Raw genomic sequence first — 24,181 nt, forward strand, 5'->3', positions numbered from 1 at the left:
TAACGGCAAGTTATGCGCTTGATTAAGTGTGTTTGCGGGTTATCTGTTTAACCCGCGGAGATTAGTTGCACTTCAAATGAGAAGGGATAAAGGACAATTTATAATTTATCTATGAATTAACGCAAAGAAATTATTCTAAGTCAAAGTTAATAATTTTTTTTATAACAAAACTCCACTTCATTTTCAGTCAACGATATTGCAGACAAAGAGTTTGTTCGGAATTTTTGGTAAAAATATCTAAAGTATTTTAGTATTTTAGTTAATGAATTGAGTGATATAATAAATGAGAAAAAGTAAAATGATGTTTAATTTTGTTTGAACGAACAAGGCCTAATATTTTGAATCCTAACTCAAATATGAGAAACACAACTTAAATATGAAAAACACAACTTAAATAACATTAACAACTCAACATACGAAGAAACACAACTTAAGTAACCTTAACAACTCAACCTAAATCATTATCTAAAAATTGAGTGGAGTAGTTATGTCGTGTTTGATCTTAGGTGAGTTTTGACTTTGAACACATGAAAACTTAGAAAAAAAATAGATATTTCACATATACGAGAAATTTGTGTCTATTTTCAACTCAAATGGATGATGTTATAATATTTTAAATGTTTAAAAAATAAATTTAAACAAAATTAAATTAAAAAAAACAATTTCAAACATGTATATGGACCATTATAGTTATAATAATATTGGAAAGTAAACTGTTATGATTTAAAATTTTCAACCAGTCAAAGATCATAGTAATCTCTATCTTTAAGGTTAAAAAACATTAAGGTTCTCTGAAGTAAAAGATGTTATATTTGGATATTTCTTAAAAGTTCATAACCCAGTTGTAAATTCTGGTCAAATAAAATTTAAGAAGAAGAAAGCGTCAAAAAGGAAAACCAGGAAAGAACGGAGAGAGGGATTTCAGAAATCTAGCCGGAGACGGCGAATAATTTGGCCAAGATGAACTGAAGAATTAACCTTTAGACCAAACCCTTACTTTGCTCTCTTCAGGTAATATTTTCTTCTCTTTATCAACTCATATATCTGCTTCTTTCTGTCTTTCCTTTACTGTACTGGTTTGATCCGATGAGGGATTCATTCATTTCTTCTTCACGATTATCCAAGGTTGATTGTTTCTCTTATCTTCTCTTCTCTTCCATAGTTAAATTTATGCAACACCCTCTTAATTTATAAGTTTATAGTGTATTTTTCTTCATAAGTCAAAAGGTAGACTTTTGGTTCATCATTATTATGCTATGTAGATTAGATGGGTGTCCATAGTATTTCAGTTTCTCTATGCCTGGCTAAAAAAAATTTCAGCTTGAATTGTCTTTAGAGTTGTGCATACATGCATTGAGGTTGTGTGATATTTATTTAGTCATTTACAAACCTCCCCTTTTAGCTGATTTTATTTCATTTCCTGGACAGTAGATTTGTAAGTTATACTTGCTATTCTAGTTCAGATGATTCTTCTAGTTCTACTGCAAGACTTAAAGGATTGGAACAAATTGTTCCTAATTGGAACTAGTCAGTGATTAGGTCAATACGTGAATCCAGGATGGGGCTTGACTATTAATACCTTCTAAGTGGACCCATTTAGTTATCTTATCTTAACAATTTGTTGAGCCTTTGGCTGATGTTGCTCAGTTTCTTTAGAGAGACAATTTTTGCGTGTTTCTGCCCAACGACAAGTTCCTACTGGTTAAATTTGAGAGTTTATAATTGGTCTATGTATCAGTGGCTCATTGGCCGTACATCCTTTTTGTATTAATGCAGCGTTGAATTGTATATTTTGATGTACTGTAGGGATTGCAACATTCAGTTTTTCTTTCTTGATGTTCTATGCTTCCCACCTGATTTTAACTTTATTTATTTATTTGGGCTTTTATATATTTTCATAAAGTTTGTAACTTTGAGCGTAAACATTTACAGCTATAAGTTGTTCCATCTTTAACTTCAGTCTTGCAATATGTTTGTCTGATTTCTCATTTCAATCGTCATTTGTGGCTCTCTAGTCTCTATCACCAGGAGTTGAATTCTGCCACCAACTAACACAGAAGCTTATTTCCTGCCATTCATGTTTTAAAGAAGCTTAACTTATTACTTTTTTGGAAGCAATTTGTTTGTTGATCATGTAGGTTATTGAAATATTTAGTACATTTCTTTAGTTGTGATTTGAATGGCATATCTGATATACTCTTGGAATTGGAGGCTTCCAGTGGGAAATCATTATCTTTCTATTTGCTGTATTTAATTCACATTTCCCCTTTTCTGGGAAACAATGTTAGTTTCTAGCCTTCAAGTATCAAAAGTATTATTAGTTGGCTATCCTTAACTTCTACATTGCACTGATTGCAGTGTGATTTCTTCATTCAAATTGTCATTTATGGTTATTTAGTCACTAGTTGTTTGTTTTATTTTAATGTTGTTGGATGAACTTTTCTGGGAAATGACAAACCTTTCTTTTCCTGGTAATGAGGAATTGATTTGTGATCCTATTCATGATCATAGAACTTTTTGTGATGTAAGGTATTTTCATATGTTCTTGTTGGTTGCACTTAAACCAATGTAGTTTTCCCATCAATTATATTTTGTAATGGGAGTCACTAGTCTCTCAGATTTTGGATGATAATGTGTAGTCCCCTTTTAATGGATTATGGATTTATGATTGTCAATTGTAATATTTATTCATATTGCTTCTTGGTGATCTGAACTTTTATTTTTCATGCTTTATTTTTTTAGAAGCAGTCTTCACATAGAAATGCAAAACTTGTGTATATGTATATATATATATTATTTTCCATTTTTTAACTTGGTATTGACATCATAAGGTAATTATAGATTCTTTTTGACACAGAACAAGAGGTACATGCTTCATTTTATGTGACCTTTAGCACATGATTTCTCATACTTGTATGGAATTGTCAAGCAAAGTTTCTTTCTATGATTCTGGTGCTGGATGTGAAACATATTGACGGAGTATTCTTCTGAAGATTATGGTGAGGAAGATACTTCTACTCTTTTTGTTTTACTATTATTTTTATAAACATGAATGAATTTATACTTTATAGTCTTTAATGTTGTGAATATGAATCCCTGGTTGTATTTTTTAGGTGTGTAATTATGTTTGTCTCTAAATTGTTAGCTTTGGTGCTTTACTTGACCTAGCAATCTGTTAGGCCTACGCATCAAGGCCTCGGTCCTAGAATAAATTCCAGGACCGAGGCCTTGATGCGTAGGCCTAACACAATCTTATTTATCTTATCCTAGCATCATCTCATTGCTATGTGAAATGTGGATTAAAGGCTGAGAGCTATTTTGTCCCTCAAAACTTTTCTCTAATTTTGATTTCTCCCTTTGAACCCATGTATTTTTACCCAATGAACTTACTAAATCTCTACAATCTACCAGTTGTGCTTACACTAGTGGACTGCTTTGTTGGAGCACACATGGATGCTAAGGTAGATTGAGTATCCACGTGTGGATTCATAGGAAATAGCTAAATGGTCATGTAGTCCAATGGGAAATAGTTGGATTTTTCACCCTTGGCTTGCTGTCTCAATTAGGGGGAACATTGTCGAGATTTGGTAAGTTCAAGGAGATACATCAAAATGGCCTAAACTTTAGTGAAACTTTCAAAATCGAAAAAAATGTTAGGCAAAAGATATTGTTGTTGTAGAAGATCTTGACCACGAGTCTCCTTATAGGTGATACTATTCCATGACTAATCTGTAGCTTTATGACTCCCTGAAGGAGAACTTTCTTTGACGCTTATCTGCTCTTCTTCCTTGATTGTTGTCTCATCAAAGGGTGAAGGTATGCTTAGATGGTTCAGGCAAAATGTAATGGGGCAAGTTATTTTAATCACACAATAAAGAAGAAGAAAAAAAGATGAGATCTGTTAGCAAACATATCTGTTAAGACATTAATTAAATAATATTATTAAAATTAAACGGAAATTAAATTCATTTTTTAAGGGTTGATTAATATTGCAAGGTATTAGTAATGTTGCTCCTTTAATAGTACATGTATATTTTTTTGCCCAAATTAAAAGATAAATTTATAAATTTGATTGTCTTGTTCCATGTCTTCTAACAAAAGAATGTATATTTGTTCTAGGATATCTGTAATTATGTGGAGCATAATTATGCTGCTCTGATATACATATATATATATATATATATATATATATATATATATATATATATGAATATGGAATTTAATTGAAAATTATTTTCCTTATAATCTTTTTCATCTCTGTTGATGGAAACGTTGCCAAGATTGAATAAAATAAGAATGAATGCATCAACTCAGTCTGAAAAGAAACTTTAAGAGCTTAAAATGTTTCTGTAAGAATGAATTCCTAAACTTAGTCTAAAATAAAATCATTTTCAGTGTTCACTCTAAAAATAAAAATCAATTTTAGAGGATGTAAAGTATTAATGGATCTTTACATATTTTCTGATCTTATTTTGAAGTCACAAGTGAAACAATCTGACGAGAAAATCATCCAAAGATAATGCTTTGGCTCGCATTTTTGTGAGGCATGCATGTCAGGCGTTTTTTGCTTGTTCCAAAACCATGAACCTTTGACTTTGGCTGTGATCAAGATCCCTTGTCAAGAATAACTAAGAGTGAGAAAACTGTTATGATTACTGGCTGACAATATGCTAGTATATTTATTGACTTACTTAATACAATTGAAGCTTATCACTTCCTAATTCTTGAGTTCTTGTCTACTGAAGTCAGTTATCATAATTTGTTGGACAACTTATTTCTCGACACTAAGCCATTTTTGCTAAATTATTTGCTTTCCCTTCAACTGAACAGCTTAACTAATTTATTCCCTTCTTGATGCAGTTCAGATGGAGATATCAGTATTGAAAGCGCTTATTAAGAATATCTCTTCCTTCTTTCACTTATCATCCCGGGATAACTTAAGTTATGAACCAGCTCGAAAATACTACCAAAGAATTGAGGAGATACTGAAGCTATTGAAGTCTGTTATTGATGCTATTTTTGATACAAACATAAATCCTGAAGAGCCGATTCAGGAGGCATGTGTAAAATTGGGACAATATATTGATGAGCTAAGAGAACTATTGGAGAACTGGCACCCTCTGATGAGTAAAGTTTACTTTGTGAGTCCATATGAATTCACATAAGCTTAAATAATGGTCTTACCTGTATTTTGAACCCATTGTTCAGTTTTCTGATACGATATGCTAAAATCAATTGATATTTTGTTTGGTATTTCTTGGCATTTATTTTATGTCTTTGATCCATGATATTTATATTATGCTTGTGAATGTGTGCATTTTGTCTTAGCACAGATTTGCAATGTTTGAATATGACAGTGTGATGTATACATGAACTAGTTATAGTGTGAATATTAAACTTTACTGTATTGAGCAATCTATTTCTTCTGATTATCATGTTTGATTGATAACCAGGCTCTGCAAGTTGAAGCATTGTTTTCCAAGACTCAGACTATTATTGTTGATATTTTCAATATGCTAAAATCTTCTGGTTGTCTCCCACTTGAACTGAGTGCGTCATCTCTTGAGGTACTCATTTATCTTATTTGGAAACTTGTATTTAGTCACAATGTCACATTCACGATCCCATTGAATATCGTCAAAGTTAAAATTGAAAGGGATTATGGTGTGTGTTTTTATTAGATTATTTTTTTTATCATGTTTGAGACTATAGCATGATTTTTGTTGCTTCATTTGGTATACAAATTATTTTTTAGATCATGATCCAAATTGTAATGTAAATTTTGCCAAAGCTTCTTGAATGACCATTCTTCCAGTGCCCTGTGAGTTGGCTTCATTTGGTACAGAGATTTTCTTACAATCAGATTACTTTTTAAATCATTGTGATTTTTCACCAACATAACCATGTAGATTTTTTTATCACATGAAAAAAAGTTATAACAAAACATACTATGATTTACATGGCAACTCCTCCACTTCTTTTGTAGAGTTTAACTTGACCTTTCCAAATAAAGGTATTCATTATTGTTATTATTTATTTATTGGCTTTATTTGTTGATCAAATACTTCACACATATTGCAGATTTCTGTACAGAAAGTTAAGCATATAAGCTGGGAACAAGCATCTTCAGTTATTAATAGAGCAATTGCAGAACAAGAGGATGGCTTAGGGCCCACCTCAGAAATTCTTGCCAAATTTTCAGATTCTCTGAGCTTGAAGTCAAACCAGGAAATATTGATTGAAGCTGTTGCTCTTGAAAAGTTGAAAGAGAATGCCGAACAAGTTGAAAAGACTAATGAAGCTGAGTTCATTGATCAATTGATCACCCTTATTACTCACATGCATGAAAGTCTCATTACAATGAAACAAGATCAGAGCTTGAATCCTGTTCCAATACCAGCTGATTTCTGCTGCCCTCTTTCACTTGAGCTGATGACTGATCCTGTTATAGTGGCTTCAGGTCAAACCTATGAGCGTGCTTATATACGGAAATGGAATGATCTTGGACTTACTATCTGCCCTAAAACGAGGCAGACCCTTGCTCATTCCAATCTAATTCCTAATTACACAGTTAAGGCACTAATTGCAAACTGGTGTGAAATGCACAATGTGAAGCTTCCAGATCCCATGAAGGCCTTAAACTCGAGCCCGTCTATGTTCGGTTTAAATATCAACCACCACTTATCGCCAGAACGAACTCGATCTACAGGCTCTCCTCAAAATGGTATCGTGAGCCACTCAGAAGGAGCGTCTCCATCACACCCTCCATCATCCTTAGAGGGTTCTTTCTCTGGAAATAGTCACACACTGGATGTTGGGAGACTGTCATTGAAGGATAATGAAGATGGACTTGAAAGTTCTGGACAAAGAGGTTTGGAGTCCCGTGGCCAACTATCCGGTGCTAGTGGAGAAGATGAATCGTCATCTGATGGTCATAACCGTAGTGCCTCGATTTCAAGTGTACATTCTAATGCAAGTAGTTTACAAGGGCCAACAGTTGATGGAAACGATGTATCATCAGCACAAATGATGGCTTCATACAGCACTGATGCTTCTGGAGATTTGTCAATGGGTCCACAGCCTTCTAGCTTGATGGGCGCACTGAGGGGTTCTGATTTCCCACCAAGATTGGAGACGAGACCTCGAAATCAAGCGATTTGGCGCCGTCCTTCGGATAGGTTTCTTCCAAGGATTATTTCTTCTCCCACCACAGAAACAAGAGCCGATCTCTCCAGAGTTGAAGCCCAGGTTAGGAGCCTTGTGGAGGAGTTGAAGAGCACTTCAATCCCTACACAACAGGAAGCAACATATCAAATCAGGTTACTTGCCAAACACAACATGGATAATCGAATTATCATTGCAAATTGTGGGGCCATTGACTTGCTGGTTAGCCTTCTCCGCTCGACAGATCTGAATATTCAGGAGCATGCGGTTACTGCACTGCTCAACTTATCGATCAACGACAACAACAAAACCGCGATCGCAAATGCGGAGGCCATTGAGCCTTTGATACATGTTCTGGAGACAGGTAATCCCGAAGCAAAGGAGAATTCAGCCGCCACTCTCTTTAGTCTATCAGTGGTAGAGGAAAACAAAGTTAGGATCGGTCGATCCAGGGCGATAAAGCCGTTAGTCGATTTATTGGGTAGTGGGACACCAAGGGGGAAAAGGGATGCAGCTACGGCTCTTTTTAATTTATCCATATTTCATGAAAACAAAGGAAGAATTGTGCAGGCTGGGGCTGTGAAGCATCTTATGGATTTAATGGACCCGGCTGCTGGAATGGTTGATAAGGCGGTTGCTGTATTGGCGAATCTCTCTACAATTCCCGAGGGTAGGACTGCGATAGGTCAGGAGGGAGGGATTCCATTTCTTGTGGAGGTAGTGGAGTTGGGTTCTGCAAGAGCGAAAGAGAATGCGGCTGCTGCTCTTCTTCAGCTTTGTACCAATAGCAGTAGATTTTGTAACATGGTTCTACAGGAAGGAGCTGTTCCACCGCTAGTGGCATTGTCACAGTCTGGCACTCCCCGAGCTAAAGAGAAGGTACTACTTTGATGATCATGTACTACTACTATTATAATTTCATACTTTCAGGAAGTTAGAAAATAAATAAATAAAGGTTTTCCAAACAAGAGATATGGAGTGTGAATCAATGTAGATAGACGACAACAGTGCCTGATACCAAAGGTCTGAGTCGCACTAAAACACTGAATGAAGTGGGATCATGGCGGTGCCTCCTCCAGGGAATAAACCCTGGTCGTAAAAAAAACGTGTGCAACTTTGCTTCCCTGCCAATAGTTTTGGGGTTGACAGCTTAGTAATTAGTAGCTTCTTTCCACCAGAACTATTACCTAGTATAGAGATTCCATTATGGTTGGAGTGTAGAAGTATATTTTTTTTAAAAAACGTCAATTTTCATAGAAAAGAAGAGCGGCAAGAAGAGTTCAATGGTTACAAATGGGGGAGGGAAAAAAGAAATCAGAAAACAAAACAAAGCGAAAGACAATACTAGGAGCTAGATGCTGATAAGGTCAAAATATTCTCATCCTGTACAAAAACCCCTCTTCCGAATAGAGGCAAACGTATGGAGTATAAACCCTTTAATTCTTTCAGGGTCAAAACTCCTCTCTTGGAAGGTTCTTCTGTTCCTTTCTTACCAGATCGTCCACCACTAGATGAGGGGGATGGACTTCCAGTCGTCCGCTATATTATTGCTCTTGCCCCAACCTATCCATTTCTCCCAAAAGTCAGAAACTTTGGGAGGCACATTGCATTAAATGTTGAGCAAGTTCTTCTAGATGGCCCACATTTCTCTTGCAAGAACGTAGTGTAGAAGGATGTGATTGATGATTTCCTCACTCCTCTCGCAAATACAACCCCTACTAGCGAGGTGCATCCCTTTCTTTTGAAGCTCAACAGTAGTGAGGACCCCCGTGAATAGCTTCCCAAACAAAATGAGATATCCTAGAAGGGGTTTTAGTTTTCCACACATCTTTCCAAAGAAAACGAGTTGAGGCCCTGTAAGAGTTGCATGATAGATGGTGCTAGCCTTGAAATCAGGAGATCCCTTCAGAATAAACTTGTCATCTGTCTCTAAATTGATGCAAACATGTGCAAGTAACTTAATAAGTCTAAATAGTCTCCCCTCTTATTCAAGAGAGAGTCTGCGTTGAAAAGGGATCTTCCAATCACGATTTCCAGAGATAAGTATGAAGCAATCCGCCACTCTAGCTTTTTTTTTGTTGGAGAGCTCAAAAAGATTTCTAAAAGAAACAGCCAATTTTTCAGTTGGGAGCCAAGGGTCGTTCCAAAAGTCGACTTTTTTAGCGTTACCCACCAAGAAGGTTAAAGGGGGATGGAGAGCCTCCCACGATTTGATAATGTGTCCCCACAAACTTCTTCCCTTGTATGTTCTCCCTGAGAGGGACATCCACTCGTAGTCGCGAAGGCCGTACTTGAAAATCAGCGTTCTAGAGCGTTCTTCCAAAGACTGTCACTTTCATTGGTTAACCTCCACCACCATTTGTAAAGGAGGGAAGTGTTGAAGAGAGAGTTCCTTAATTCCATGTCCGCCCTCGGGGATGGACAACTTCACAGTGTCCCATCTAACTAGGTTTTCGAATTATCCCAAAGAAACTTTTTCATAATAGATTCCATTCTATTGGCTACTGAGACAGATGTGAAAGAGTGACATCGTGTAGGTGGAGGTGGTAGCGAGAGAGTTCTTGATGAGAACCAATCTGCCGCCCTTAGACAGAAATTTGCTCTTCCAGAGAGCTAACCTAGTTTCCATCTTTTCAATAACGGGATTCCAGATGTCCTTGCAACTCGGTTTGGCTCCAAGTGGGAAACCAAGGTACTTCGAGGGAAGCAAGCTGATTTTGAAGCCGAGGATACCGGACAGTGCCTGAGTGTTCGGAACGTCGCCAATGAAAAAGAGCTCAGACCTGTCCCTATTAATCTTGAGATCGGAGCAAGCTTCAAAAATAATCAAAATATTTCTAAGCGCCATAAGATTATCTGCACTAGGTTCTACAAGGCAAAGAGTGTAATCACCTAAAAGGAGGTGAGATAAATAATTAGGTCTTCTCGAATTCCCAAGGTTTAGACCCATGTAAAGTCCTGCACTGTTTGCCTCCTCAAAAAGTTTGGAAAGGGCTTCCATAACAACCGTGAACAAGAGGGGGAGTATATAAAGATGATATTTTTATGAATATTGAATTAGCTTTCTTTAGGTGTACAGGACGATGACAAAAAAAAGATTCTGGAACAAAGTGAAACAAAGAATTCACAATGGTTTGTGCTCATCAAGATGGGTCTTTCAATTTGTACTCAGGAGAGAGTAGAAAAATATACAATGATTTTAGATGGTGATGAAACTTGCATCAGAAAGTGAAATTGAATTTTAGCTTGAGTGGCTTTACATAAGAATGTGTTATGGCATAGAGGGTTAATAGGCTTGAAATGTTTTATTTCTATTCTTCTTCTTGATCATTATAATATGATGCCATTGAGCCTATTTTAAAACACTTATTTCTTTGTTGTTTCTCAGCATTATTCTATGATCTATTTCTAATTTGATTGTTTTTAAAAGTAATGAGCGTTTTTATGTTACAAACATGTGCAATAATCGGAACGTCGTTTAAGTGGGTTATCCAATTAGGCTCTTATATGCAGTCCCACGGACCTTAAGAAATAGTTTACTTCTTGGAAAAAAATTCATTTTGTTTGTTGAACTTGTACCAAAAATTCATTTCCGCAATTCACATACGGAAGAAAACAAGTGGGGTAATCCCTTACATGGGCATCTCATTTGAGTTTACCATCATATCCGCAAACACTCTTGACCAAAACTTCAGCATTATGTCAATCATGCAGTCTCCACTCTGCGAGAATGTTGACACCGGCCCTCTGTTCAAAATTTTCTTATTGAGGTGAGTACAAAAATAACAATATAGGCTAGTCCCACAAGTTTAACTGTTGGGATTTTTTATTTTGAAAATGGAAATTCCATTAGTAAAGCCTAAAGCGACCCCAGATTACACATAGTGAAGGACAGTACTCAAGTCAAGCATAAATTGAAAGACTTACACCATAAAAGACTCCTCGGGACTAACTTTCCGCATTACCGATGGGACAACCCCCGACTCATAATGGATAAGGAAAAATGAAAAGAACATAGAGCAAATTATCTTGAAAGATCGGTACCTTCTCTCAAATAAGAACCTTACCGCCCTTATGTGAGAGAAGGGGGAATAGCAAAAGCAGAATTGCGACCGTGCCACTATGAAAAGAACAAAGAAATACCAAGATGAAATCGTTTGTGAGCCCTATTTTCCTCGAGCAAATCCACAAAATCCCCCCCGTTAAAGAGCTCTATGGTCCAGACCTGACCTCTGCTAGCGTCATCAAAATGGAACTAGAAATCATGCAGGTCGGCCACACCTTATTCTGGATGGTCCTCCTATTTATCTCCAACCAGGATCATCTGAACACTACTATGATTGATTTCCATTTCTTGTGAAGACAAAGTGACTTGCCCATTCCATTCCAGGCCTCTTAACAATCAGCGATAGCCTCTGACATAACCCGTTCAGTCCCAATTGACTTCCACATAAGGTTTCAAAACATGCAGACAAAGGGGTGATGAATGATGATGTACTGAGCAGTCTCATCAGTGGAGAGGCAATGTACAACAAGGGACCAGAATGTTCCCTTTGCATTTGCACCTTACTTCATTAAAAGTACTCACGAAGGCAACACTACCACAGAATGTGATCTGAGGATCATCCATTTTGTTATTAATAGACTAAGAAAGTGAATAAGAATAACTGAAAGAAGGGAAATCCATTAGTTATTCGTTAAAATCTCATTTATACAATGACCAGAATTTGACGAGGATATATCGCTCGGAGACGTAGAAAAAAAATTCATTTATTTACCTCAAGCTTTCGAGGGGCTCATTCAAGACTTACTCGAACTATTACTCAACAGATCATTCTGGTCACCCAACAAGTTAACTGTCCATTTGATGCTCTCTTTGGGACATTTGGACGAGCTATTACCCGATTATCCATGTTCTCATGCTGGTGAAGTTTGGTCCCGATAACTTTCACACTTCGCAACCCTATAGAGTTTAGGTCATCATTTGAATGAGATCCATGTGAGGATACAGAAGAAAAACCTTCTGATTCTACCTCCTCATCAAGGGCTTTGGCAATCTCATCCTCCTTTGAACTTGGCTCAAACACAGGATTGGTCCTCTGCATATACCACAAGCTAACTTGTTTTATTCTTATCAATGTTGTTTTTTAATTTTAAATGTATTTATATTAGGCGTTTATTCTATCAAATATATGAAACAAAAATACCTCTCAAAATCTCCCATTTCTCAAATTCTTTAGAAAACAAAAGCTAAATCTAGGTTGGTCAATCTGTTGAGGAAGCTTGAGTTCACTGTGTGTTTTGACTGCAAGATTAAGAGTTTATCATCCAATCAAGGGACATATGGTATAATGGGGTGTTAGTTGGAGTAACGTTTAGAATTAGGTTATTGGAGTTTAGAGGTTTTCAAAGTTATTCTTTACATGTTATTATGGGCTTGTGTGTTTGAGACAATGTTTGTGTTTTTGTTTTATTGTCTACTTTATTTATAATTGGGAATCCTCTCAACTAGAATTTGAGGTTCTTTTTTTCCTTCCTCCTGTTTCTTCCCTTTGGAGTGTTATATTTTTTAAGTTACAATTCGCAGTAATTTTGCAAGCCTTCCTCAAAAGCTGTAAGAGAGAGATAGTGTGTGGTGAGTGAAAGGTTACTATTTCAGTAGTTTCTTGAATTGTAGTATCAATGTGGAACTTTTAAGTTAGGAGTTTTAGATTATTCCAAGCTTCTTTTGAAAAAATAATCTTTTGAAAGTAAGGATGGTTTTTGCTCAAATGGTTACCTCCATTTTCATGACCGAGTTGTTGTCAGGGTTTCTCTTTGCCATTGTGGATTTTCTGAATGAGCTCAGGGCTTGCTAATGAGTTCAGTCTTTCATTTTGGACTCCTGTCTTTTGCTTTTTCCGTTTTTGCTCAAACAACCTTTTTCATTGATCTTTTAAAAAAAAGAAAGAAATAAAACAAAGAGCACCTACCAACATCTAGATTCTTTGTTACTTTCTTCTGCGTTTGCATGTGGATGAATTTTCTTGAGTGTTAATAGTCTTTGTGGACGGAGCTTAGGATTTTCTTATGTTCTTGATATGCTTTGTACTTTACTTTATAGAATAAGAGATTAAGATGACATATAAATGAATAAAGATACTGGAAAGTGGAGAATAGATTGGTAGGTTTTGGAAATTTTCTCCTATTTATAGGCTCATGTCTACACTACAAAGTTTTTTTTCCAATTCTTATTCTTAATAGTTCAAAACAAAACAAATATATCCTCTAAACATTTCTTGCTTCAAATATTCATTATTTACAAGATCATTCTAAACACAGATGGAATTGCCTCATTATAAAATTCTTATTTGCATTAGAACTGAGGTTTTTCTTTGTTGTTCTGGTTGTGGCTACAGGCTCAGGCACTTCTCAGCTACTTCAGGAGCCAAAGGCAAGGCGGTGGCGTGGGGAGGGGATGACATAATATGGTAATAAAATGACTATTCGGGATCGAATTTTTTAAGTTGCTTCCAAATATATATTGTAAATGAACTATTGCAATTTTTTTCCATGATCTGTAAAGGGGGAGAAAAACTTACAAAGAGCATCTATTTATAGGGAAAAAAAAGAATTAGAAGAAGCTCATCATGCCTAATTTCTCCCAGATCAACATTATCTTAATTAATCTCTATGGAGAGATCAATTTATTATTGTATTTTAGAGTGTTTTGTAGGTTTGTTTTTACAGGATTTTATTTTGTTACCAATGTAAGGAGTAACTGTTTATGTGTTGTGTGCCTATTGCCAAGAACTGTTCAAATATAATTGGGACTGTCATTCATTTTGTTGATTCAACAACTACCTTAAGTTATTTTAAATTTCATAATTGACATACATTGATCTTAACAATGAACAAATTTTCTGAAAACATTTATGCTTGAACAGTGTCTGATCGCGATTGTGCACAGGCTTCTTCACAGCAGGGACTACTTGAAGCTCGATGGTGGTCTCCTTTTCTCCAACTTCCGCTTGTTTGATGTTGGTTATTTAAGAGTTTTTAGTGGGTTTTTAACAAAAACAAAGTAGGTTTTAATAGGTTGAATTATTATGTCTTTTTATTGTTTAAAATTTATTTTTATAAAAATAAAGTAAGAATATTTTAATAATTTTGTTAATAAATTGAGTAGTTTGATTGTTAAAAAAAAGATATACTGAGAGGTTGAGTTTTGAACAAAAAAAAATCTGAAAAAACTTACCTCAAACACACCCACTTCTAAATTGAGCATCAAATGTATTCAAGGAACCAAATAACTGGAATTGACAGTCAATCTGAAGGCGGTGATCTTGATGCTAAATATTAGGTCATACACATTTTTTTGAGGTGTTTGGTCACCCAATAAGGGAACCTATGCAAATTTATAGAGGTGCGACGAAATCCTATGTCTGCTCAACCCAATAAGGGAATTTTTGTCCAATTGTCTTCTATCGAACGCTTCTTGTGTTATTTTATTTAATTAAAGTTAGACCTTTTTCAAAAAAATAAATAAATGAACTTATGCACTACAAAAACATTTGAGCCATTTTAAATATTCATGTACTCAATATGTCAATTCAACTTAATTAATTGTTTAAGTGTTCTGTCTAATAAGTTAGTGCTAGTCGAATTAGTTAGGTTTAATTTAGTTTTTTTAAGTCATGTAATCAGTAACACTACGAAGTTAGTAGTGTATCTTATTTTTCTAATTTTGTAAGACTATAAATAGTTATATCTTTTTGCTTTTGAATAACAAGGAATACATACATTTTCTATTTATTCTTATCTGTGAGTGATTGAGTAAAAAATGACAACATGAAGTGATTTTGTTCAACCATCAATTCCAAAGTTTGATGGGTTTGATGATCATTGGTCCATGTTAATGGAAAAAAATTTCTTAGATCAAAGGAGTATTGGGGTATTATAGAAGAATGAATTACAGCTGAACCAGAAGAGAAAATTGCTGAAGCTAAGGTGAAGGCGTACAATGATGTGAAACTAAAGGATTTAATGGTAAAGAACTATCTTTTTCAGGCTATTGATATAATAGTTTTTTAGACTATTCTAGATACTGGATAAGCCAAAAGCATTTGGGATTTCATGAAGAAGAAGCATCAAGAACCGATCGTACATTAACTATTGTCAACAAGATGAGGCAACACAAGGTCAAGGTAAGTGAAGAGGATGTTGTTGAAAAGATACTAACATCGATGATCCCTAATTTTGCCTATGTAATTTGTTCAATTGAAGAGTTAAAAGATCTCAACACAGACCTTGAATGTTACATATGGAAAGTCTTCAAAAGGACGGATACATGGTAGCGTTTGAGGTAGAGACAGTGGGAGACATAACTATGACATGTCAACTATTAAATGTTTTGATTGTCATAAGTTTGGGCATTTTTAGTATGAATGTCCAGAAAAATCACAAGGGAAGGCACACTATGTACAAACATAAGAATAAATATTGCTGAAGTCTTATATAGATTGAGGAAAGATAAATCAAGATGAAATAGTTGTTTTCAGCTCTTAATGAATGTTTCAGAGAACAGTAAAATTAAAAAATAATTCAAGGGTGAAAGTGATGGGAAAATGAATTGTTGTGATGATGGTGAATGTCATTACTTAGGTTATCATTAGTGTGGTCTATGTTCTAGATTTGATAGACAATTTATTGATTATTGGGCAGCTAGCTGATAAGGGTCTGGAAATTGTCATTAAACAAAGGAAGTGCACACTTACCATGTTCGTTGAAGACAATATAATTTCTGCTGAGCATGGTAAAGTGTGCACTTCTTTTGTTTAATGACAATTTTCAGACCCTTATCAGTTCGATGCACCATACTTAATAGATTGTTTGTCAAATCTGGAACATAGAATACACTAGTGATGACTTGAGTGATGTCATTCACCATATCATCAATCTTAGTATCTTTTCAACAACATCCTCATCACTTACATTGCCCTTGTGCTGACTCATCTTGTTGAATGATTAAAGTTTACACAAAAAATATGCATTCACATACTCTCCTGCCTTCATTTGTACCACCTCAAAATCCTTTTGATTGTTGAACACTAATCAATGCTTCTTCATTGAATCCCAAATGATTTTGACTGATTCAGTATCTAGAATAGTCTAAAGAATTATCATAGCCTGAAAAAGATAGCTTTTTGCCTTCAAATCTATCAGTTTTGCATCATTGTATGTCTTCACCCTAGTTTCAGCATTTTTCTCTTCTAGTTTAGCTGGAATTCTTTCTTTTACAATACTCCTTTGATCTAATAAAATTCTCCATCAACATGGACCAATGATAATAAAACCCATCAAATTTTGGAATTGATGGCTTGATCTAAGAAAATTCTTGAACAACATGGACCTAGAATCATAAAACCCATCAAACTTTGGAATTGATGGTTTGATCTGAGAAAATTCTCCATCAACATGAACCCTCAACATGAACCCTGATCATAAAATTCATCAAACTTTGGAATTGATGGTTGGACAAAACTACTTTTGTTGACATTATTCACAATCACTTACAGATAAGACCGATACTTCTCACACTCATAAAGTTTTTCTGACAAACCAATTCTAATTGACTCTGTTATCAAATCTAGAAACAAGTATGAATAGGAAATGTTATTCAATAGTTAAAAAGATAGGGCTATTTATAACCTTACAAAATCAGAAAAATAAGATTCACTGTCTCCCGTGATGTTACTAGTTAAATGACTTATAAAAAAATTAAATTAAACATAATTAATTATTAAATGACATATTTACTAAAAATTCGACTAATAACTTATTGGGTTAAGCCACCTACATTATTTAATATTCATTTTAATAAGGGCAACTTACTTGTTAGTCCTCCAATTACTCTGTATACTCTTAGACCTTAATTTATATTTTAAAACAAATCATCCTTTAAAAATTTTTAGAAAATATCACCAATAATTATTTCGTCAATTTTTTCGTTATGTGTAACCAAAGCCAAAGGTTTGAGCTTCCCTAGTCTCGGTAGAAAAAATTCGATATACTTTTTGTTGCCCTAAGTCTAGTTTTAAAATTTGATAAAAAAAAATTGTTTTAGGTGAGATTTGAACCACATTAAAACTTTAAATACATATCTTGAACCACTAAGTTACCGCTTACAACCATTTAGGTTTAAAATTACAATAAATATAACTATATATTTTGATATTTTTGCCGGATTTACCCTAGGAGGTCAGCCCTGTGGGTAACAGTTTAACTAAAAATTATATAATTTTATATAATACATATTATATATTATTTTTTATAACTTTTCAGTTATTTTTTTTTAAAAAAAAATAACTATTAATTTTAAAGAATAATTTAAAAGTTTAAAATAAATTATCAGAGTAATTGTAAATAAATGAAAAATAAAGGTTCTACAAAACCAAAATCCTAATATTCAAATCTCTCTGTCAACATAATAAGTTAGTTAAAGTGATCATACTGATTACTCCCCATAATAAAACAAAGTTTTAAAATAAAATAAAATATCTCAATTTTATCACCATTTAAAAACACTCATATTTATTTCCCATTTAAGCACAAACATAATTAAAGCTTTAATTTGAACAAATTGACAATATACACATATCAAACTATCTTCAGCACTTTGCTTTTTAAAATGTGCACAAAATGTGCAACTCAATAAACACATCTACACATAGTTAAGTTTAATTGAACTTCTAGTTTCATTAAACCTTACCAAAAAAAGAATCATAAAACACTTACAATATTATTATCTAACTCCATTCACCATCACCAGCATTATAATTTAAGCAAGCTGGTTCAAGCAATTCCACAGCACTCTGTAATAGCCCCCTAGAATCATCATCATTACTAGGATCTAAAGCTTCCCTTTTAATCTCCTTATAAATATACATAAGATATGAAGGCATCAGCTTAAGATCATCATCCTTCCATAGCTTTTCATCATTCCCAACCAATTTCAAGCAAATAAACCGCACTAATCCAAGAACAAACTCAAACTCCTTCCTTTCCAATCCAATCCCTACATACTTCAATAAAGACATTCCAACTAAATCCACTATATCCATTTGTCCCTTCAATAGTTTCATAGCCAGTTCAATCAGTTTTTTGAAAACTGGAACTTTTTCCCACCCGGATGAAATCTCTTCTTCACTCAATTCGGAAAGTTCTATCTTCGTTATAAACGATACCCATGAAGGGATTTGGGAGTTACCACTGTTGGAATCAGAACTTGTTGATCCCAAACCAAGAGTCATATCGGGCAGCCATGGTTTTATGGCGGTTAGGATGTGGGTTGTGTTCTTGGAGCCCAGACTCAACTCTACTGTTAGAATTAAGTCGAATATGTGATTCGCGAGAGTGTTTATTGTCGTTGAAGGTAGGGAAGGTTTGGCGGATTTTGCGAGTAGGTTTAGGAATTTGGCGGCATAGGTGCAGGAACTCTTCAGACAGAGAACTGATTCTTTCTGGTCTTCTTCATTAGACAACAGAAGTTCACTTGAATGCTTGCTTAGATTAGAGATGATGAATTCTAGGTATTGTATGGTGAAAGTCAAGCATCTTTCTGAGTTGTTGGAAATAAGATTAAGAGCAGTTGCATCAACAATAAACTTCAGCACTGCTGTTAGAATCTTCACAGTGTTCACTATCCTTTGTTGCTTATTGACTGGTCCTGCATAATGATTAAAAATATGGATGAATTTTGCACTAGTTAAAGTCGTTTGTGATTATATTTGCTCTTTTAAGTGTTCATTTATATGTAATTAATCAAAATAAGAACTACCCACATCTATATAATTAATCAAATAAAAAATGCAGAACTGACAATATGAATGGATTGCATAATGTTCCTTACCACCAACATCTTCATGATCTTCTCCCACCTTTTCACCATTGTGGGAGAGTTGTTGTACAAGTAAGTTACTTGTACAACTCATTAGATGATTCACCATCTGCTCCAAGAAAGGTTCCTAGCAAAGAAGATTGTGATGGATCAGGAAAGATGTTTGACAAAATAGAATCTAAGATGCTTTTTCTAACAGTTTTGTGGTAAAGAAATTGTCAGAAGCATGAGCATGCACGGCATAAATCAAGTAATGTAAGAATTAGCAGATAAGTATATACAATTATACAACATTGGCAACTAAAGGAGATCTATCGAGAGTGAAAATGTCCTTGTAGCCTACATGGATGCATCATTCATGTATTTGTTATCAATGATACAATTTCTTAACTTAGACCACTAAATAGGATGTTTATAATGGGTTAAAGCAAAGTTGTCTCTAGTGGAAGTGGTTAGGTAATGATGTAAATTATGTGCAAGATTAATAAGCAAATGACAATTGATCACATCGATGGAGATGTAAGATTCCAATAGCTGAAACAATTAATTCGGAAAAGTCTTTAGCTGAGTTTAATAATCTGGATTCAATGTAGTCGCAATAAATTCTGTTTGAGAAATTAAGGTGAAAAATGCAACTCCATAGATCATAATATCTTCAAATTGACTTGCTACTTCAGATTCAAAATATAAATTCACCTGTTATGGTATGGCATTTTGCCAACTTGCTAAAAATAGAATAAATTCTACATTTGTTATAAACACTTGATCAAGAAAATATTTTGGGTCACAATCCAAAATTTTGGCTCACTTTTTGGCCTAGAGTTCCAAATGTTCCCAAGCAAAAAAAAATGATATGGTGAAATGTCATAAAAAAAAACTTATCTTACTCCTTATGCTCCAGTCCAATAATCAATATGTATATATAGCAAGGGTAAATATCAAATATAAAGTGGATCAAAATGTAACAAAAAATTTCAACCCAAAATATAAATTTCCAAATAGGCTCAATTTATATATCCTATAAAGAAATGCAATATGATGAAACATCACATACCTCAGATGATGATCCCGGGAAATGAAAACGAGATTTCTTTTTGCTGCTTGTACAGCTGTTTTCTTCATTTATAGCGTCACTTTGGAGAGAAATGTGCAAGGCAAGGGAAGTGTAGGCCAAAACCGGATATGAATGCATATAATCAAAACCCATGCACCGCAAAATGCTCATCTCTGAGATATCCTTGAGAGCAAACAATGTGGTATCCAAAATCCTAGACCCTAAAATTGCTTTTCTCGTGTCATCACACACAAGCAAATCTTTTATTTGCCATGATATTCCTACAGCTTTTAAATAATTCTCTTTAAATGTGGAGATGGAAGACCTCTTGCTGTTATGTTTTATTTTTGCCGAGATTTTCCCAGAGGATCTTACCCTTCTTCGCTTTGCTGTAAACTCAATATCCTCATTAGCAGCATTTTGTAGAAGTCTTGTAATAGTTTCTAACATATCATCAAATCCATTACAAGAAAACATCACCTTGTGGGCAGACCTAACTTCAACTTGCCAATCAAGGTTTTCATGTAAATCACAACCATTAGTTATCAAGGCCATGCATGTTTTCAGAAGATCACCAACATCATTTGGCGAGATATAGGAAATTATATCACATAAAGAAGATTGAGCATGTCTAGAGGATGAAGCAGCAAACAATCGTCTTAACCTTTCAGGAGACAGTAATTTCTTTAGGGTGGTTATGCAAGAACCCTCGTTAACTACATTTTTGCAAATGTGAGCTGTAGCTAGAAGAATCCCATCAATCTGAGCTGCATCAAGCTGGTGTGGTGATAGAATCATATTTATTAATTCTTTGGCAAGTTCAATTAGAGACCCAAAAGATGCCCCTCCTGATAGGGCAAATTCACAAAACCTTGCACCAGCTGCAGGTGACCTTTTTATAAGTGTGATACAGCGGCTGCAAGCTTCCTTAGGATTTGTTTTGGAGGGGAAATATGATGGAATTAAAAGTTTAGTAATTTTATCTGCAATAACTGGTTGATCATTTGCAAGTGTGGACAGTAACATTTCTAAAGGCACAACCTGAGCAAGTAAACAGATCAAATGTCAGTAAGTAAATAAAGAGAATCAGCACATGATGGTTAGAAAAAATCCAATTCGCAATGAAAGATAGATAAATGGAGAAATAAAAAATCTATCTCCATCCAATCTTAAGTAATATCCTCTAGTTATCCCATGTTTAAAAGAGTATAAAAAATCTATGGATCTGATAAGAAAAGGTAGATGTGATTGAAACAAGTAATTACAATTGCATTCATGTCAGATAAAATGAGACTTTTGGTCAAGTAAATAGGATATGCGGTACAATATCCTGGTCCAAGAAACTTTTTTCGGTTATGTTCCTGCCAGGCTCTTTTAAGGTCAGGTTTATACATTTTCGTGCAGGCATTTAATACCCAACTTCCCTAAAATGAATAGATTACTGCACTTAGAAAACAAATTAAATTAAATGTGAAATTACACAATCTTTTTTAATAAATGACTTTTGCTCTAAGTGCAGTAATCTATTCATTTTGTCATTCATTTGAAAAAGGAACTTTTAGTACATGCGTTTTCATGATTTTGTCATTCATTTGATGTAATTTAATAACATGAATGAAGGAGAGAACAAAGGACTTGCCAAATTCAATGTAGAAGTTGTTGAATGTGCTACTAACCTTGTGAAACTGAAAAGTTCGAATATCACTTATAAGTAGAAGGAGATCAAGTAATGTAGATCTGATTGAAGTGGATGAATCCAAAATCATATGCTTAAATCTTGGTAGAAGTGCCTTAAGAATCTCATGTGACTGAGGATTACCCATCAAATATATAATGCCATTCAGTGTGGAACTTCTCACTTCAACACATGTGTCATGACTAATATCATCAAATAATTTTTTGAGTATCTTTGTGATTGTTGAGGAAGGAATCACTTCCCAAAATAAAGAAAGAATTCGACAGCAACCTTCAACTGCAACAACCCGGACCTCAGGACATTCATCCATTACCAATCTCTCTAATAAAAAGAACTGTCTATCAAGCAATATGTCTTTGACATCCTTCGTAGAATCCGGATCTTCAAGAGGAAATAAGTCTAGGAGTAGATGCAATGCATTCTTCCTAACATCCGAGTTTGCAACCTGTACAAATGTTGATTACTAACAACATGAGCCAACAATGTAAGGATAAACAAACAGAAGTATATATATAACACCAAGTTTTGAAAGCAAATGACAGTATAACCTGTAGTGATCGAAATATCACAGGTTCAGCAAGACGATAGAGGAGCTTTTCAACACCTTCTACGGTTCTCTGATTAATAAAACCACCCAAAACCCTCCGTACTGAAGCTGCAAATGAAGACGAACTCCCATGAATTGCACCATCAATTAGCTTCTGCAAGAACCCACTTTCAATTTCTTCAAGTAATTCCCCTTTCATCACTTTCCAAGCTCTAAATAAAATATCCGCATAAGCCTCCAGCATCGACTTACGGCCAAATGGAATCTGCGATTGGATCATCGCCAGAGCTTCCTTCAGCATCCGAAAGCTCAATCCAAACATAAATGCAATAAATTTCCTGCCATCATCAGTCTTCAAATACAAAGGCGAAATCAAACACCTCATAAGTAGTAACTTCAAATCCTCAATACTATCATCCTCAAAATCAAACAAAGCAAAAGCCTCTCGAAGAACATAAACTCTATGAACATCCACCTTCTTCTTCAAAGTCAATGATCTCGACAATAAATAAGGTAACAACTGCGAAATTAAAACCTCTCTCCCCTGAATTTCACTCTTCCACCACTCCTCACACAAATTAGCTATCTCCAGCTGCAGAACAGATTCCGACTCGAATAAAACAAGATTATCATGCAATTCACGAATACCTGGAAGCAAATCAGACTCTGGAAATGCTTTCTTCGGATGTGAAACACAAAGATAAACCAAATAAGAGTAAGTTTGAAGCTTCTGAACTGCATTATCTCTCAAACTATCCATTCCATCCCCTTTATTACCCGTCGAATCATCTCCACTCTTGACATGTCGAGACGATTTACGCACACGCTTAGTCGGAGGAGAAATTGGAGAGAATTCGAGATCTGCGTTGGTTGGATGAAACGATTGCTTGTAAAGAGAAAGGGATCGAGAAATAGCATTGTTGATAGCGAGAGGAAGAGATGAAGAAAGTTCAGATGAAGGAGTTATACGATGAACTAGGGTTTTGAGAGAAGGTTTTACCGATTTCAAACCTAGTTTGGCCGCCGACGAGATGAATTCGTCGGCGGAGTTGTGGAGAGATGATCGGAGTCTTTTCTCCATGGTTTTGATGAAATGAAAATTCGTCTTTTCGAACTCAAATGTTTTCAGTGGTCTATGAGGGGTGTTAAAAGAACAGGGGCTATATGTTTTTTAATAAAACAGACAAATTAGAATTGATTTATGTTTTATATGTTGTTATGTCTGTTACTATGTTGTATAAAAGATGTGTAACTTTAAATTCTTCAAATTTTGAATTTTCCGCGCGCTTGGGATAGAATTTAATGCCCGTTAATGAATGGTTATCTAGGTTTTTAAATAAATAATGTTGAAATAAATTCAATTTAATATTTAAAATAAATTTTACAATCTCATTTGAGAATTGATTTGATATTTGTTGTTATTAATTAACCAATAATTAATAATTAATTAACTAAACTTATAAGTTATAACCAAATGAGTTGACTTAAATGACTACAATGTCGTACTAATCTTATACAACAAATAAAACCGGCTATTTTTAATAACAATAGATTGGTTTGAGCTTTATTTTTATGAGTCGTGATGAGAGCAACGAAATTGGGAACGAAAGCAATGGTGCAAATCTGACGTGGTTAGTTACTTGTGCATGAGAGAGAAATAAAAAAAAACTCTACCGACTATTTTTTTAGAAAAAAAAATTATCTCTTACTTGTCAGGACAAAAATTTCCCGAATATGGTCATGTTTGGGACAAAAATCTAAAGAACGTGACCATATTCGGAACCAAAAACTCCCGAACATTGCAATGTTTTTCCGAGAATTTTTTTGTATCTCCATGCACAT

General features: G+C 34.7%; 2 protein-coding genes across 3 annotated transcripts; one reads left to right on the plus strand and one right to left on the minus strand.

Annotated features, from left to right (window-relative positions):
* The first annotated feature begins 852 nt into the window (after positions 1–852).
* Positions 853–13,986, plus strand: LOC124940744 (U-box domain-containing protein 4-like). Of its 2 annotated transcripts, XM_047481279.1 has the most exons (6): positions 853–1,011; positions 2,858–2,999; positions 4,861–5,141; positions 5,454–5,567; positions 6,082–8,043; positions 13,563–13,986. In XM_047481279.1, exons 3-6 carry the CDS (start codon positions 4,866–4,868, stop codon positions 13,623–13,625), a joined length of 2,415 nt encoding a protein of 804 aa, XP_047337235.1. In that variant the 5' UTR covers positions 853–1,011; positions 2,858–2,999; positions 4,861–4,865; the 3' UTR covers positions 13,626–13,986. The 2 variants fall into 2 exon arrangements, with proteins under 2 accessions (XP_047337235.1, XP_047337236.1); XM_047481280.1 differs by lacking the exon at positions 2,858–2,999 and having other exon boundaries at positions 861–1,011.
* Positions 13,987–17,800: 3,814 nt separating this feature from the next.
* LOC124937468 lies at positions 17,801–23,439 on the minus strand. The gene is made up of 5 exons (XM_047477736.1): positions 22,341–23,439; positions 21,773–22,237; positions 20,097–21,137; positions 19,055–19,169; positions 17,801–18,871 (listed from the first exon to the last, which is right to left on the minus strand). Exons 1-5 carry the CDS (start codon positions 23,418–23,420, stop codon positions 17,952–17,954), a joined length of 3,621 nt encoding a protein of 1,206 aa, XP_047333692.1. The 5' UTR covers positions 23,421–23,439; the 3' UTR covers positions 17,801–17,951.
* Positions 23,440–24,181: the final 742 nt, after the last annotated feature.

Source organism: Impatiens glandulifera, chromosome 5 (assembly GCF_907164915.1).
Source record: "Impatiens glandulifera chromosome 5, dImpGla2.1, whole genome shotgun sequence".
Taxonomy (NCBI): Eukaryota; Viridiplantae; Streptophyta; class Magnoliopsida; order Ericales; family Balsaminaceae; genus Impatiens; species Impatiens glandulifera.